This window comes from Sceloporus occidentalis, unplaced genomic scaffold (assembly GCF_023333645.1).
Source record: "Sceloporus occidentalis isolate IW3139 unplaced genomic scaffold, rSceOcc1.0.p SCAF_45, whole genome shotgun sequence".
Taxonomy (NCBI): domain Eukaryota; kingdom Metazoa; phylum Chordata; class Lepidosauria; order Squamata; family Phrynosomatidae; genus Sceloporus; species Sceloporus occidentalis.
The window spans coordinates 3,837,478-3,856,316 of record NW_028317025.1 but is presented as its reverse complement, the minus strand read 5'-3'; the positions used below and the strand labels follow the sequence as shown (position 1 = coordinate 3,856,316).

The 18,839-nt window shown below is 40.4% G+C and overlaps 1 protein-coding gene across 1 annotated transcript in view; it reads left to right on the top strand.

Moving 5' to 3' along the window:
* Window positions 1–18,839, top strand: part of LOC149289489 (epidermal growth factor receptor substrate 15-like 1) — a 92,644-nt gene that overhangs the window by 57,771 nt on the left and 16,034 nt on the right. The window contains exon 22 of the mRNA XM_089490542.1: window positions 6,496–6,616. Coding sequence (XP_089346668.1) covers window positions 6,496–6,616 — 121 coding nt within the window. The remainder of the gene's footprint in view (window positions 1–6,495; window positions 6,617–18,839) is intronic.

The window sequence follows — 18,839 nt, the reverse complement described above, 5'->3', positions numbered from 1 at the left end:
TTTTTTTATTTCCTTTTATTTGCCAACCTGCCCATCCAGTTATGCACATCTGCCCCCAGGGTTGCCACTCTGCCCCAGAAATGTCTTTTACCCTCCTATATGCCACTCTGCCCCATGATATGCCTTTTAACCCCCTATATGCCACTCTGGCATATAGGGGGTTAAAAGGCATATCATGGGGCAGAGTGGCATATAGGGGGTTAAAAGGCATTTCTGGAGAGATATATATATATATATATATATAACTGCTAACAGCAATCACACTCCTATCAAGCCAAGGCAGCCAGTACATGCTGGAACCTAGGGATGATAGGAGTGTGAGTAAAGCCTCCCTATGCCATGCTACCACCACTACCCCCGATTACACATCCATACTAACACACACTCATTCACAAACATTTAAATAGTCATTCATTCCATTAATCACACATACACACACATTAATCACAAAAACCCTCCCCCTCCCCCACCCCCTTACCTGAACTGCAGATCTCTCACTCGAAGACTTCTGCAGGGGCCCGGCTGTGCAAGCAACTTCTTTGGCCCCGCCCCCAGAGGAAGGAGGGGGGAGGCAGAGTTATGTGACACTCTTCTAGCTTCCTGTTCTCCTGCTGCTCGCGACCAAAGCACCGGTAAGCAGCCTGGCCCCAGCGGACATTTTGAGGTCTGATTATAAGACGACCTCGATTATAAGACGAGCATTTGCTCTGAAAAAAACCTTGTCTTATAAACGAGCAAATACGGTATATTGGAATGCTGAAGGGGATTTACCAAGACATTTTAGACAATACTATGCTTCCAACCTTGTGCTTCAATTCCAGCATATATATATATATATATATATATATATATAAACCACATAAAGCCATCTTGTAAGGGCATCCAAAACGCAATGCCACAGTGCAAAATGTAACGATGGACAAATAATGCTTCCTGTAATGGAGTGCTAACAGCTAAGAGCGGTTACAATAAAATATAAGCTTCTGGTAGAAGTCTGTTCTCTGCTCTTGAGTTATGTAACCAGTTGCTATGAGAAGGGCCTAAGCCAGGTATTTCCCACCTGCAAACATACGCATTTAGGAACTGGAAACCATTCAAGGTTTGTAAAGCATATCTCTAAAACTGAGTTAATTGTTTACAGTGAAAGATAAACTATTATTTGCCATGTATTGTGGTAATGATAGACATCAAAAAGGGTGTAGCTGTTACAAGCAGCTTTGATTCTTAGATTTTTTTTTTTTTAAAAATTGCACACAGGCACCTGTTTATGAAGGAAATGTAATATTGCTTGCACATCAAAGCGATGTCTGCCCAGCAGTTACACTACAAAGCAACCCTCAAATTTTTTTACATTTTTTACTAAACTTACAGACCCCATACTCACTGCTGTTAATAAATTGGTTTTATGAGTATGCATGAGACGGAGGGGATATATAAGGGGTTTATAAGTGATACAGGTGCAGTGGTTGATGCCACTGGAATGTTTCTGTGATTGGACCAGAATCTGGCATTAGATTTACTTTTGTATGTAAGCCTTATTGAATATGAACAAAGTACTTGTTGAAGTAAAACATGTGTAGGAGATGCTCATGTCTAAAAGAGATACAAAACCCTCCTGCTTTGGAATGTAACGTCTTTTTTGGACATATACAGGAACCTGGAAAGGATTCACATAATTAACACATAGCACAGCAGCATGGGATTATGCAGACACCATTGGCAACATTCAACCACATTCCTCACATTCAACAATGCCGAATACACAACAGAGGTGAAGAGAGTAGGGAAGTAACACTTAAACTTGACTAGACGTGAGTCATTCTCAATACATGCACAGAGTGAAAACACAAAATATTACAATGTAACTCCTGCAAGTTAATATATAACTGTAGTCTCACATTTTGTAAAATGGGGGGGGGGGGCAGCATCTGTTACAGACTCCCATTGATTTCAATGGGACTTTATTCCTTCCACTAGTTGGCTGCATTAGGTTTAATGAATGTATATGAAAGTACTTACAAAGTACTATCATATACATTAATTGTTAAGAGGGGGGGCACTGGGACAGTGCAAAAATAGCAACCAAAAGTACAAGGTTTATTCTCTTTTGCGTGTACACAATAGGCGTTGTGCAAGAGTGTATTCATGTACACCCATTGACATGACTGGGTTGCAAGAAAACACACTATTGGAAATGAACACAATTTGTATAGACACTTTACCAGGGGAGTGGAAATTGACATTCTGGTGTGAACATCTCTCTTGAGGTCATTCCACAACATCTCTGATGGGTTAAGGTCTGGACTTTGACTGGGCCACTCCAAAAGGTGGATTTTCTTTTTTGAAACCATTCTGTAGTAGATTTACTTTGATGCTTAGGGTCGTTGTCCTCCTGTGTTACACACTTTCTACTGAGCTTCAGCTGGCGGACAGCCACCCTGACATTATCCTGTATGATAAAACAAATGCAAGAATTTAGGGCATACTTAGCGGATACCGTTAAAAAAACACCTATATCTCACATGAATATGGCCACAAATTGCTTAAACCCCCACTACGGCAAAGTCCTGTCTAATTTTCCATGGCTATATATGGCTTACGAAGGAGCTAAATCACTGGGACTGCATTGCAGTTAACCCAAATAAGACTCAACCAATTTTAAAGCCTTATCTGGATACCTATTTAAAAAAAAAAATGGACAACACTAAATATAAAATATTTAAAACAAATATGCAGGTACTGAATATTTTGATAAAAATATTTTAATAAAATTTATTTTATTCATCTTCATACGTGCCAGCTTTAGAAAGGTACAGCAAGGCTGAAACGTGTTGCATTTGGATTCAGTGATTTTTGAACTAAGGTTTCTCCCGGGCAGGTCCTTTTTGGTTTCTTTATAACTATTCAAGTGAGTTATTCAAATTTATACTCTAATCTAAACATTGTCTACGTGCTCCCTCCACCATACTTCACTATTGTGATGATGTTTCCATGTGGCTATACAGTGCCCTTTATATATATATATATATATATATATATATATATATATATATATATATATATATATATATATATATATATATATAGTGCTGTATGTTCTTCCTGAACAATTGAACCTTAGTTTACCTCTCACAAAATATATTTTCTCAGTAGCATTGTGGAGTGTAAGTGTTCTTTGGCAAAGTTCAGACGAACAGCGGTGTTAAATCAGAGAGCAATGGCTTCTTCTCTGGTGTTCTGTCATGGACTCCGTGCTGTTCAATGTTTTTAGTAGACTCATGAACTGAATTGTTAAGTAGTTCAAATGAGTCCTTCAAGCCTGTTGCTGTAACTTTATGATTATTTTTTACTGCATTGGGCATTCTGTGTTGTGCCTTTGACGTGGGCGCCCACTTCTAGAGAGAGTAGCCACAGTACTTAATAGTCCCTATTTCTAAACACTTTGTCTAACTGTGGACTGATTAATCTTAAAGAGTTTCCATATTTCTTTGTAACCCTTTCCAGCTTTATAATAATCAACAATTCATGATTGTAGGTCTTCTAAAAATGTCCCTTTTCCTTTTTTTGTGATGCGTGGTTAACATCAGAAGATGCTACTTGAGAATTGCAAGCTGTTTTATGTTTTTTTTTTGTCAGAGTAGCTCTAAAACGCACCTCCAGGCCCGTTTCATTGAGTGGACTCCAGGTTTTCTAACTCCTGGCTCCAATTAGCTTTTTTGAGGTGATTAGCCTAGGCATTAACGTACATTTTTTTTCACCCCCCCACAGTGAATGTTAAAATTATGTATTTGATATGGACAAGAGACAAATTATTTGCGGGTTATTATTTAAAACAGACGTTGAGATTATAAATGTAGACATTGGACATTGAACAGCTGTTTGTGATTTTATATTGTAAATACATACAAAGAACATAATGGAGCAAGAGCTGTTAAATGTATGTGTTACCATAAAAGAGAAGGAAAAATAGGAACACTTGAATCAAAACACATTAGCAAGTTGCTGGGAATATCTTTAAAGTAATCAAACATACGTAGTATACAGTTTTCCCCGTTAAGCGAGATGTTGCTAAGAATAGTAAAAGTAAACGGTCAAAAAAATATAAAGCCCTTTTATGAAGAACTAATCATATACACTATGTATTTAGAATGTGATGTCATGAAAGTCCCTGTTTGTATATGCTCAGGTGTCCTAATACATTTGTCCATATAGTGTATGTCACAAACATAATTCAGAGGAGGATAATGTATCCTTGGGGGCATCTGTTTTAACAGACGGCACTTGTGCTTCTAGTGCTAGAGATTGTTTTTAACTATGATGTCGCCAATAACACTATTATTGCAAATACCCTAATGCAAATGTGCATCTTAAAATGTGTTGCGGCAAACCCCGCCCACATATGGCACACCTGAAATTAAATTAGGTAAATAAGTCCCTTATTATCTGTGGTTACTACATGTGAGCTGCTGAGAGCATCTTCTTAGAAGTATCAATATGGATTTGAATGGTTCATAACTAAATTCTGTAGTGGTAGTAGTGTTATGGTTTCATGCTGTTCATGTTTTTCTGTGGAGCTGTTATTTTAACAGATTAAAGCGATTATTTTATAACCAGATATCATCTGCAGTACCACATGCAAATGTGCTGTGTGTAGAGCAGAATCTTTGTAAGAAAAGTAAGATGCGTGTTATACTTTTCATTTTACAATAGTACATCTTTCCTTAACCACCGCCTCTGCCTTCATGTGTGTTGTGATCATTCATGAGGGAACAAATAAAGTGCTTGCTGTTTTCCCAAGAGGTGTGGAGCATAGCTAGATTTTTTTAATGTAAACAGTGGTTTTCTGATATAATAGGATTTTGTTCAGACGTCCTATACATCTTAGCCGCATGACTTTGGTCACGGCTTTGGTTGACTACCTCCTGCATGCACTTTTGTGGGAGCTCCCAGTCTCCTCGCGCAAGCTTACACACTCACCTATCATTAGTTTTTTGACAGAAACTATGTTTTTACTAGCATTTTCAATGCTGAGGTCTCTGGTCTACTGAGGTGGCTGTAGAGTCAAGTTATGTAGCTGCGATTCGGGCCACCGTAAAATGCCTTGGCAAAAGTCCACCTCTTAATACTTTGTTGTATTAATAAATTGGGACAACAAGTACTTGTTAACTCAGCCCTATTTTATTTTTATTTCTTTTAAACATATTACATAAGTATATTTCAAGTACATTTTCTCCCCCCCCCCATGTTATGATACACATAAGTCTTTAAGTTTCTAAATGCTTAAGGTCTTTAAAAGAAGGATGCTCACTTCTGTCTTGTGAGAATTTTCTCATCACTGGCAGCACAACCACAATTATACTGCTCTGCTGATGACAGATAAACTCAACAGGACATGTTTTGAAGTCGGTGCCAAGCTGTTTTGCATGAAGAAGTTGTCAAGGTTTTTGTATTTTTTTTGGTAAAAATATCTTTAAAGATTTTCAAGACCTGGCTTATATAGTGATTGCCACAAAATGTGACATGGCGAGGATAGCCTCTGTATAAGGCTGCAACCATTGTCACAAGTGAGGGCTATAGTGCAACAGTGAACACCATATGCCTGGTTACCTGTTACTTTTCCCACTAATCACCAAATAAACCACTAAAAATCCGTCCTACACTCAGCCTAGTACTACAATTCACTGCCGCCCTAAGATTTTTTATCTGGGCATATTGGGTTACCTCAAGCGAAAGAGAATTATTGATTTATTTAGCTCCATCATATTCCACAGTACAAGGTTTTGATATGATGAATGGATGATCTGAACCCAGATTATCAAGTTTAAAATGTTCTGCTCTTATACGGCATTTAGACCGTGGCAAAAAAACATGGTGCTGGGAGACCCATTTCTATATTTGTGCCATGCATCTATAAATAAGAGTATCATCAAAATGCTACTGTTCATGATAAACATTTCTACCTGCCCACAAATACATGCATAATAAAAAAAAAAATTATACCATCCAGAATGTTGTAGTTACACAGGAGGATCCAAGAGGATTATTTGACTTGCGTGTAGTTTGTCGGAAATAGGAAAAAAAGGAATGCTGTACAGTTTATTCTTTTATATAACAATCATCTGAATACAACCTTATTTAGAAAGAAATAGAAAAATACTTCACTTTGCAGGAATTGTATATGACTAGTGCAGTTAGACCTTGGGTCAAAATTAGATTAATCAGCACCGTGTAGAATTCAGAATAAGAATTAGTTTTCTGTTGATACTGTATCTGCTATATATCCATTCATACATTAAACACATGAAAAGAAGGGCATCTAATGGATGTCTGGTGTACATCATATAGCTTGTAGAGGGACACTACATATTAACAGTATTAAGCTACTGCTACTGCTTATTTCTAAGGCATATTCCTATATACATGCTTTGATATTCTTTTGATAGCTTTTAAATGTTATGACATTTGAATAATCTTTGTATAACCTTGTTTTTGCAGCTTCACACATCAGACCCATTTTCTGGCACTGGATTCACAGAAGACCCTTTCAAAAGCAAACATGACACCCCAGCACTGCCCCCCAAAAGGAGTGTTCCACCACGACCCAAACCTCCGAGTGGTAAGTTGCTTAAAATAACACAAAACAGTAACTTGTTGTAATATTAAAACATTTGCTAGCCAGTAAACTGGGTACAGTTGGAGGTGAGTATATCGCATGCAGACAGATGTGTGGACAAACACATTTTCTTCAGTGCATTTAGCTGTGGAGTGGAGGAGACAGATAAGGTGAGTGTGTTCTGCTCTCTGCCAGAGGCCCACCAGCAATTACCAGTTGGCCTAGCTCCAAGGAAAGAGGGGTTCCAAAATGGGACTGTTCCCATGGGACTGTTGGGAGGTATGCTAAAGATGTTGCAGAAGACAACATTTGTAATCAGCTGGTTTTACAATTACTATATCATCCTTAATAAACAGCAAACATGAAGTCTGTTTAACACAAGATTCTAGCTAAATTTTAAATAACAGTCTGAATATTGAATATTTTTTTTTAATTGTATAATTAATAGGAATTTTGGTATTCTGGTGTGCAACACATTTTTCCTTTTGCAAAACAACCCCACGTTATTTTCAGTGTTTCAGCTTTGACATCTATGCATATCTCATCTGATTTAGAAATGCATCAGACAAAAGAAAACCACTTCACTTTCAGAGTCCTCTGTGATCTCTGAACTTGTGTGAAAAGCAGCTGGATACATCACTGTACCCGAAGAAGGGCAGCTTGACAGTGTTCTGAAGTTGAAGTAAAGTTTCTTAACACTAGTTTTATATTGTTTTTTTTCATCTGGCGATATATAAATAAATCCATATGTCACACAACATAACAAAAACAAACAATAAATTGTGGGGGGAAAACAAAGTACATTGCAAATATATAAAAATATTTAAATGTAGTCTTTAGAATTTTGCAAATTTCATGAATAGGCATAAAAGACTAAAAGTAAAAAACTGCAAATGAATATTTATATCAATTCTGTACCAATGGTTTTGCAGTGTTTGTTGAGTATTAGGTTTTTCACATTTTAGTTCAGGAAACAAAATAAGCTAATTATAAATAATTTGTGGAATGCATCTATCATATGAAACATTTTTGACTCGACTGTGCCTTTAAAGGGCCCTCACAGGTACATATTTTCTGCAAGGAAAGACGGCGCTTGTCCTGCATAATACCTAAATGTGTATAGCAGGCTTTTTTGCATGTTGCGTTTATACTGGAGCATGTTTTGCATGGCGTTTCACTGCATGCAACTGGTGCAGGCATTCTTTAGAAAATGACACACATCTTTCGCTCTTTACAGGTGGCTCTCCTGAAGATGGGGAGTTTACCTTGGTATGCTTATTGCACTTGGTCAGAGGTACTCCCATTCTACACTGAAAGCAACGTAATAGCAGCAGACAATCACATGTATGCTATCTGAACACTGATATTTTGCTTGCAGATTATAATAATTTGCCAATGGTTCAGAGAAATATGTAGTGGATGCAGGATGTCCAAAACTTTACTTTGCACAAGCTTAAATGTCAGTGGCAACCTCCCTCACAGCCCTTAGTATATTGAGGTAGATCTTTAACAAATTCTCTCTTTCTTCCCTATATGCATTGGCACCAACCAAATTGATGCAGCTTTGTTCTTCACTGTCTTGCAGTAGATTTGCCATCATTTACAAAAGCAGATGGTTATTTGTAGAACTGGATGTTGCTTAAGTAACTTAATGGGGAGTGCTGTTGATTTTCATGTGGAAGAAATGCATATACGCTGTATGCCACCCTTGCTATTTATCGCGTTTAGGGGTTTCAGCCACACTCATAACTAACCAGTGTATAAAATCAAGCACGTAAGCTACCATCTCTGGCAGCACAATGGGTCGTACTGAAGAGTACTTAGCTACTTCTGAAATGCCACCAATGTCTGCCTTGCTGGATCTGCCTTGCTGGATCTGCCCTGGTCCGCTGGATCTGCCCTGGTCCGCTGGATCTGCCCTGGTCCGCTGGATCTGCCCTGGTCCGCTGGATCTGCCCTGGTCCGCTGGATCTGCCCTGGTCCGCTGGATCTGCCCTGGTCCGCTGGATCTGCCCTGGTCCGCTGGATCTGCCCTGGTCCGCTGGATCTGCCCTGGTCCGCTGGATCTGCCCTGGTCCATTGGACCAATGCTAAGCTACCCGAGTGACCTGCACGGTTCCCTGACTTTAACACCACTTAACACCTATAGGGTGAACTGCAACCCTGATTGGGAGCAAGGCCTTCTCATCCAATATCAGTGCCTGAAGTTACAAATGCTCTTTTGGCTGAATGGGCACAAATTCCTACAAATTCTGCCACAGAATGGCTCTTTAAAATTAACCCCCAATTTACTAAGCAGGGAGTTTGCATGTATATTTTTTTAATTCACCAACTTCATTACGCTTTATGAAGGGTCAACCTTAATAATATGTTTCTCCTTGAAAAAGAGCTGGGTTGTCCCTCCATAATACATAGTCCTATCTAAGGTTATTTTCAAGAACTCTCAGTGATTGTGCATTATACAAGACCAATCTGTCAGTCTCGCAGGAGAAACTGACATGTGTTGGCCCTTTGCAATGCACAGTGCTATCAGGCAGCTGGACTGTTCAACATCTCTTGCAACTTAAACTTTAGTGAATAAACACCATGGACACACCAGAATTATACTATTATTTTAAATAAAAACACTAGTCTAAGCCAGTGTTCATCTTCTTAACTGACAAAACAGGTCTCTTTCTAGTTTGCCGGGGCGTTAAAAAAACAGCATCCTGCAGGTAATCTGTGGTTACCCTGAAAAGTTAAGGAATGAGTAAAACCGAAAGTTCAGTTGCAAAGTTCTGTGTAAATCAGAATAACAGTTGAAGAACCTTGCTGTTCGAAATAGAGGTTTTCATCAATTTACAATATAACAGGTGCACTCTCACCTGGATTCATAATGTCCTATACTTGACATGTAGAGCATTGTTTTGTTGGTTTTTTCTTTTCTTTCAAAAAGTATTCCTGTTGTAAAAATAACAACCTTTTGCTTTGGTTGTTAATTTAACCTACTGTATGTATAAACTGATTGTCTGGGAAAAAACAAAAACAGGTGCCCCAAATTACAAAGTGATATAATTTTAGTTAATTTCTTGGTGAGCTTTGTATTAAAGAAAAAAAAAACTTTTACACTGAAGACCACCATCACTCAGGGTCAGTCTCTTCAATGGCTGCCTGTGCACTTCAGGATTTATTTTTGCAGTCCTTTACCGCGGTTCCAAATACTACAACTTACATCTCCTCAGTCATCTCAAAGTACACTCCTACTCGGCCTCTCCACTTATGTGATGATCTCCATCTGTTCTGTTTTCTAGTTCTCATGCGCGCTTCCAAGATTACTTTATACTAGTATGGCTGGTCCATCCCTAACAGTGACAAAATGCCATTGTGCCCCATGCTATGCATTTTGACCCCCTATGTGCCACTCTGCCTCCAGGAGTGGTATATAGGGAGGTATAAGGTATTTCAGGAGGCAGAGTGGCGTATAGAGGGTTAAAAGGCATTTCTGGTGGCATTAAGGGGGTTAAAAGGCATTTCATAGAGCACTCTGCCTACAGAAATGCCTTATGCCCCCCATTTAACACTCCACACACACACTTACCGGTGCTTTCGACTCCCTGCTGTGTAGTCGGGGCAGCGGGTAGACGCACCTGAACTCTCCTCTATGACAGTCGGGGAAGGTCTGCGCCATGGACGCAGACAGCCCCCGCTGCTAACCGAACCTCCGTCTACCCGCTGCCCCGACTACACAGCAGGGAGTCGGAAGCACCGGTAAGTTTTTGGTTTTTTTTGGGGGGGGGGGTGGTTAAATGTGGTGGATAAGACAGGAGGGATCCAGGTCCCCTGCAGTGCTGCGGGGATCTGGGTCTTAGTCTCATAGTCAGACCCCGATTATAAGACGAGGGGTATTTTTCAGAACATTTGCTCTGAAAAAACCCTTGTCTTATAATCAAGCAAATACGGTATGTTATATACTACTTATGTCTTGCCTGCACATTTTACAGCATTGTGAAAATTGATGGCACTATATAAAATAATAATGACCTCCGAAATGTAGCTCACTCATGAAAGACTGGAACAGATTTTCAAGATAGTACATTGCTCATCCGCATTTGTACAGGTTGCTAATACATATGTTAGGTAAAACTAGACATATATTACCTACAGAGTGAACCTGAAGCCTTTTGGATAAAACCAAATAAATCTTTCTGTAGTTATGCTAAGCCTATCTTTACATATGTATAGTGTAATGTAGGGGTATATGGCAGAGATTCATTGATAGATACTTTAACCTCTAAAAGATTTCAGGAAGTGATTATTTTAGTGCGGACCGGACACTTGTGTATTTCAGTGGAGCTCTCCGGTGCTGAGCTAGTGAGAATGGGCTAGTTGACCCTTCAGAGATTTTACAGACTAACCTAAGATAAAGATTTTCATCTCAAAGGTATTTTACCAGCTCAGATAAATGAAAATCCCCCATAGCATGCAATCCCCGAAACTGGATTTTTAATACCTTTGATGAGTGGTATATTTGTTAGAACAAAGCACCCCACCACATTATTCTATATAGGTGTCAGTTGCATTTCTAAACACACTGCATATTAATTTTAACATGCTTGTCAGCAGAAAATACAATTTCAGTGGCACTTTTGGTATTTTTGTTTAATGTATTTCTAGCATTTGCTTGTTCTCATTGAGCGCGCTGCTCATTTGCTCCAGAGATTGACCCGTGATAGCATTTTATATTTCTATTAAAGTCTTTTGCTATTACATTTCGAGGTAAGAGTTGTTGACTAGCAAAAGAAAGGAACAGATTTTTTTTTGTGCTTTCCGGAAGCATGTGTGTGGGTGCCAGAGATTAATACAAACATCTCGTGGTCTCCCTGCTTTGGTTGCAGATGGGAGGATGCAGTGCCCCACCCTGACCACTTCCCATTTTGTTTGTTTTTTTTCGTTTTCTGCAAGAGCTAGCGCTGTCAGGCAATTGTGGGAAACGTGTTGCCACGTACCCATCTTGACCAGCTTGTAACCTTTTATGCAGAGTTTATAAACTTTTACCTTTACTTCGGTAAGAGAAAAAATAACTAACCCTTTGCCCTAATCTGTACTGAGAAACGGCATTGAATGTGGTGCAATTTTACCCAATACAACACTTTTCACAAATCAAAACAGGGACATTTTCCATCTACTTAGAAGAAAGGGAGTTAAGACAATAGGAGGTCTTTACTGTGTCTTCTACCCCTCCCCTTAATCCTTCTTTCACTTCTTTGATGACAAAAAATGTAAGAATTTCTTCTTCAGAGACTTATGTGGAAATTACAAATTTGGAAACGAATTGTGTGGATGCAGCCCATATCGGACAATGGTTTAGGGGATTGTTTGAAAATAGAAAGCCAAGTAACTGGAAACTGGACTGTTCATTATAAATATGTATAAAGATTATGATGTATTTATCAAGAGATAGATCCACAAATCAAAGCCAGGTAGAAAAAGGGACCTTGGCTTTACTTATCTTCACAGGTCGGATATTTGAACTAGAAACAAAGATGTTTAATGCTTTTACGTTGTGATTAATGGATGGCAACTAAAAGAAGGATGGTCAGAAAGTAGGCTGATGAAGATGTTAAAAGTAGTAGAAGAAAGTCCAATCAGCACCTATGAAACTGTGTAGGGCCTGGGTTGTGAACTTTTGCTATATGACATTGACCTCTAAGTTTGCACTGATGAACTCATGCCAGAAAAGGTGTAATATTTCACCCATGATTCTTTGCTTAATTACTGGGAAAAAAAAAGGTGCATTACAATGGTGATTCTTACTCTAATAAAATTAGTGACTAAAATGTAAAAGGCTTACAACAGACCAATGTATAACCAGCAAGAGGCTCACCCAGATGACCCTGTTTTAGAGTAATCAAATAAACATTTTATTCCTTAATTTAATTCTTTAGATCTGCCACCATAGCAAGACTATGCCATCATTATGTGGTTAACACCTCTCCCTTCAAATTAAGCCTCTGAGTTCCGTTCTCACGATTTTTTTTCTCTTTCTCAAGCATATACGATAGTGTTAACTATGTGCCACAATCACCCATCAGTAGTGTGGTGATTATCATTTGGTTAAAAAAAAAAAAGTTTTTTTTCACAGATAATAAGGTTTAGCGTTATAGCGAAGTGATAGAGTATACGTTTTGTCATCAAGTATTGCTACTGTTATGAAAATGAAATTTTACAACTGTATATATGGATACCCCTCATACATACTTATGTTTAATATATATGGGGAAATTTATTTTTGAAAACTGAAATATAATGTTTCATGTTGCAATGATAGGAGAAACGTATAGTTAACATGGCTGACTGTTTAATTGCAAGGTTTCAAGACCAAGTTGTTAGGTTCCTTCCTCAGGCATTAATGAAGCTAACGGGAAAAAGAAAAAATGTTGGTGTACTAATCTAGTCTCAGGCTGAAATAATACAAATGTGTAATATGAGGCCTACCAAACAGGTGTGAGCATGCTGCAAATACAGTGTTTTAACTGTACAATGTATACAAAAAACAAAAACTGTCTGTGCTTCTCACCCTATTAAAGTTGGCAACAAATATATAAACATAACATAAATGAGAGGTAGGCTTCATATTACACATTTGTATTATTTGAGCCAGAGACTAGTTTAGCGCACCAACATTTTTTCTTTTCCCTGTTTGCACATATTTGAGCTTGTTGGCCCCTCATCAGTCTGGTTGCAACTTGCTGTCCAGGGGTTAATTGGGAGGAGGTTTAATTGCACCACCCCTACACATTAACCCCTTCAGTCCCCTATGGACGTACCGATACGTCCAAAAAACGCATCCCAACAATCCCCTATGGACGTACTGGTACATACAGCTCCTCTTGCAGTGGCAGGGACTCCACCCTGACAGCAGAAGCCGGCTTTCTGCTGTCTGATCTCCTGTAACAGCTTCCGGCAATCTCCTGTAACAGCTTATATTTTTTATATATATATAAAAAATAAAATATATAAAAAAGATAATAAAATTAAAAAACCTTGCATCCCATTGCCCTAGCATAACATCTACCCAGAGGCGTATCTACTGAAAATAGCGCCTATGGCAAGCACTGAAATTGCGCCCCTGTCCAAATAAAAACCCATTTACTAGCCCCTGCTGCCTATATATATATATATATAATATATATTAGTCCCTGCTGCCGATAGCGGGTATAGATCAACACGCAAACCCAGATCAATTTAAATTCACTTGTGATCTCAGCACTGAAGGTATATATCAAATAAACAGAATCAGACATACAAGTCCTGTATTTGCAGGTATACAATAATAATATATGAAACGTAGCATCGCAGGTATAGATCAACTGAATAAGACATATTAACCCTGTATTTGCAGGTACACATAAATAATGTATGGAAACATAGCATAGCAGATATGGATCTACAGAATAACACAAAAACCCAGCTTTGCAGGTAAAGATCAATTGGAATTCACATAAAAACACGGCATTAAAGGTATATTTAAAAACCCCTAAATTACAGGCATAGATCACAGGTTGCACGCCGCAAAGCCAGCCCTGGCGTCCACACTGCCCACATAGAACCTGGCCAGCACCCAGATTACACACATAAGATTTGCCATCTTTGTCCCCAAATAGCCCACCACAAGTCAACTTTGTCCCCAAACAGTCCGGCCAGTGCCATCTTTGTCCCATATACACCCTGCCTGTGCCATCTCGGTCCCCAAGGCTCAAACCTCCTGCTAGTGCCATCTTTGCCCTTCCACAATTATACATCTATGATACACAAATACTTTTACAGTCACTCACTAATTCACACTTTAATTCAGAGAACTCATCCACACATTAACTAATGCACTCCCTCATTCACTCAATGCATCCACACATTAACTCATGCTCTCCCTCATTCAGACAATTCATCCACACATTAACTCATGCTCTCCCTCATTCAGACAATACATTCACATATTAACTCATGCTCTCTCTCATTCACTCAATGCATCCACACATTAATGCACACTCTTTACTTATATCTACACCCTCTCCCTCCCCTATCACTTTTTAACCCCCTCCCTCCCTCATCACTTTTTAACCCACCCCCTCCCTCCCTTATCACTTTTTAACCCCCTCCCTTCCTTATCACTTTTTAACTCCCTCCCTTCCTTCCTTATCACTTTTTAACCCCCCCCCCTCTCTCACCTTGAAGTCCAGCGACCGGAGCACGATGTTGCTGTCTTCCTGCACCGCTCGCTGGTGCCCGCTGCTTCACTGCTGAGCGCCGTAATATGACGTCATATTTCGGCGCCCAGCAGTGAAGCAGCGGGCACCAGCGAGCGGCTTTTAAACGCTGTCTTCTTTTTTTTTGATGCGGGGGAGAACGCCAGGCGCCCCTCTATCTCCTCCGCATCAGTGTTTAAAAGCCGCTCGCTGGTGCCGGCATTTCATGCAGAGCGCCGCAATATGCCGGCATATTGCGGCGCTCTGCATGAAATGCCGGCACCGGGATGGGGGTAGAGGGCTCGTGGAGGAGAATGAGGGGAGCCGAGCGGTTGCTAGGCGCCCCTCTCTCTCCTCCGCATCAAAAAAAAATAAAAAATGCCGGTGAGCGGCATTTAAAAGCTGCTCACCGGCGCCCCCCTTGAGATGGCGCCCATGGCACGTGCCATGGCTGCCATACCCTATATACGCCACTGCATCTACCCAGTATAACCCTCCTGCCCCCGTTCAAAACGCCCAAACCCGTTGAGCCATAAGCATAAAAATTCTACAAAAAATGTACACCTTATAGTATTTTCCCTGGTGCTGGGAAAGTATGGAAAAATCTATATAAATTACGTATTTCTGAAATCAGGACACCTGAATTGATAAACTTGGAGGGGATTTTCCATCACTTTACCTAATTTTGTGAGGATTTAGAGGGAAAATTGTAAAACAATTAGGTTTTTTTTTAATTTTCGCTAGTTCGTTCTAAATTTTCAGCTAATCATCTAACTATGGTATCAAAAGAAAGCTCTATCTCTCCTTAAAAAAAAAATATAGTTTACATGGGTACACTATTCACAGGAAAAGAGAATAATCGCTGAACCGATTGCAAAAATGGCAAAATTGCTCCGGGACTTGAGGTACCAAAAGGGTTAATAAGGTTTTGGTAGCAGTATAAACTGCTTTGTGTGCCCACTATGTAGGAGGTGAGAGTAGGTTCTCACCCTATTTTTTTGTTTTTTTCTTCAATTCACCGTTTATTCAAACAGCAATCAGACAACAGGTTTGAACAGTGATATACACATTGCAAAAATACAATGAGAGTACAAAACTGGTATTCAGAGGTACAAATGAGAAGCGGTAATACAGGCATCAGTAAAAAAGGACAGAAGTGTCACAAAGACAAAGTGAACAAAATTCAGTAGCATCCGAATACATAGTGCATATCAATCAGCTCGCGGGGCAAACGGTAAACGGCGATGTCACAGAGAGCGTCAGAGAATCAAAACGACGCCACGTATATTAACAGAAACCAAGAAAAAAATGCTCCGCAGGGAGTATATGTGCAGCGTAAATAATAGTAGTGAAGAGCATAGGTCACCATAAGGAATAAAAACATAAACAAAAAGTACATATATATATATATATATATATATATACCATGCCATCAAAATCGTGTGAAGGTGTATGTGTGAGAGAGCGAGATAGAGCAATGTACCACGCATTAGGGACACCAACTTAGTGTATTGGAGCATCGTAAAAGGTGGAGTTGTCTATGGGGAATCACAGTGAGTTCCAAAAATAAGACGGAAATCAGGCGACGAAATAAACGAATGCCACCAAAACCACCTGAGATCATTCTGGTGACCTTTACCGCTAGCGGACCACATTAAATCCTCCATTTGAGCCACATACATTATTTTTTTAAGACAAGCCTGCAACAGAGGAGGATTGGGAGACTTCCAGAACCGCGGCACAATTGATTTAGCAGTGTTAAGTAAATGTATTGTTAACGAGCATTTATACGCAGCGTGGGGAAGGGGGTTTAAATGCAGGAGCATGGTTGCCGGGTCGAATTGAATGTCAGGAGCACACACTAACTCAATGACCCTCCAAACCGTGTCCCAAAAGGAACGGATCGGAGGGCACGACCACCATAGGTGGAGGAGCGTACCTCCCGCGGCTCCACATCGCCAGCAGGCATCCGGGACCGAAGGAATAAACCTGTGCAAGTCCACAGGGACTTTGTACCATCGCGTAAGGACCTTGTAGGAGCACTCCTGCAGTTTGCTAGAGAGTGATCCCTTGTGAATGGCCAGTAGTGCCTTGTCCCACTCCTGCGGAGAGGGGGAAATACCCAGATCACTCTCCCATAGGCTGAGGAAAAATGGTTTGGTAGCCGAAACAGAATCCAGTATTATAGCATATAGTGCCGAAAGGAGGTGCGGTGGCTCGGCCGGCAAAGTGCATAGGGTCTCAAAATTGGAGAGCGGTCTGGTCAAAAGGGTGGACCGGGGAATAGAGGAAATAAAATGTCGCAGCTGGTGCAAAAAGAAACGCTGGGCCTGAGTCGTATCAGAGGAGGCAAAAACAACCTCCGCAGTGACAGCGAGAGTCCCCAAGAAGACATGATGGTAGCGTAGGGGTAACCGAGCGAAGAGGTAGCGAGCGGTGCAATTTCCATCCTGGCGGAAACGCCGGGTTAGGAACCAGTGGGAACATGGGGCAAGGCGTGGGTGATATTACGCCACCCCTCATGGCATGTCTGATTACCTGAAACGTAGGGGATATCGTCGTGAAGCAACCTATATGCGGGCAAGGACTCGGGCCAGGGATCCAGGGAAGGACGTTCAGGGGTATAGACAAAAGGGCCTCCTCTATCGCCAACCACTGCTTAGGAACACCTATAGTCCACTCCACGATCCTCCGCAGGTGGGAGGCTCTCCAATAAAGCTCTAGATCAGGGACACCCATGCCTCCCTTGAGTTTAGGGCGAATTAAATGCGAGCGAGCCAGCCTTGGCGACCTCGCGGACCATATGTAAGACCCGAGCGCACTTCTTGAAAAATGTCTTTGGCACAAAAAAATCGGCAAGGATTGGAATATATATAAAAACCTCGGAAGGATATTCATCTTTAGAACGGCAATCCTGCCAAACCATGAAATATGCGAATAAGCCCACCTGCGGAGGTCCGCAGAAACAGTGTCGAGGAGCGGCAACAGGTTAAGGGACAACAACCGAGTGGGATCAGTGGAGATTTTAAGACCCAGGTAAGTCAATGATCCTTCGCAGATACGGAAGGAAAACTCACGGCCGAGTTGCTGCACATCAGAGGGAGGAATGCCGGTACAGAGGAGTTCCGACTTCTGGACATTAATGTTATAATTTGAGAGGCGGCCAAATAGGTCCAGCTCCGAAAGTAGATGGGGCAGGGAGGACATGGGCTGTGTGACAAAGCACAACATGTCATCAGCATACAGGGCCACCTTGTGATGAACACCCGCTACAGAGATCCCAGACACCAGGGGGTTAGCTCGGAGGGTTCTCACCCTATTGAGAGTGTGCCTTGATGTGGCGGGTGAGCTTAATTATGCTTTGGCCAATTCATATAACCAAAACCTCTCATTTATATTATGTTTATATATTTTTTGCCATTTTTATTAGGGTGAGAAGCACAGACAGTTTTTGGTTTTTGTATTAATGAAGCTTAAACAGAATTTCCTACATACAAAAGCACAGTTAAAAAGTTTAGCATCTTTGGTCAGTTTACTCCCTGGTTAGAGGGGCTATAAAACCATTTGACAGATGCCAGATCAAAGAAAGTCAAATGTTAGCAGGAATAAGTTGGTTGTAGTAATACACTGTTTGTAAGAGTATTATTAATTTCTAAGGTTGTATCTGGAGGTGAATTCGCTGTGTTTATTTAGGCCGGTGAGTAGAGCATTAAACCGACATATCCGTTTGACCACCCATATTTTTCTCTCCCTCTGGGCGCGAAACAATCCCATCAGTACTAAAAAGTTTACATCCTGTATGCTGTGCCCAGGTTGACAGAAGTGCTCTCCAATAGGTCTATTTTTTTCTGGTTGATGGTATGTCTGTGGGAATTAAACTGTTTGTGTAATGCGTGGCCTGTTTCTCCCACACACATTGCTGTTGGGCATTTCACACACACACAATGAGGTACACCACATTAGATGATTTGCATGTAAAACAGCTAGGGCTGAAACAACTAATC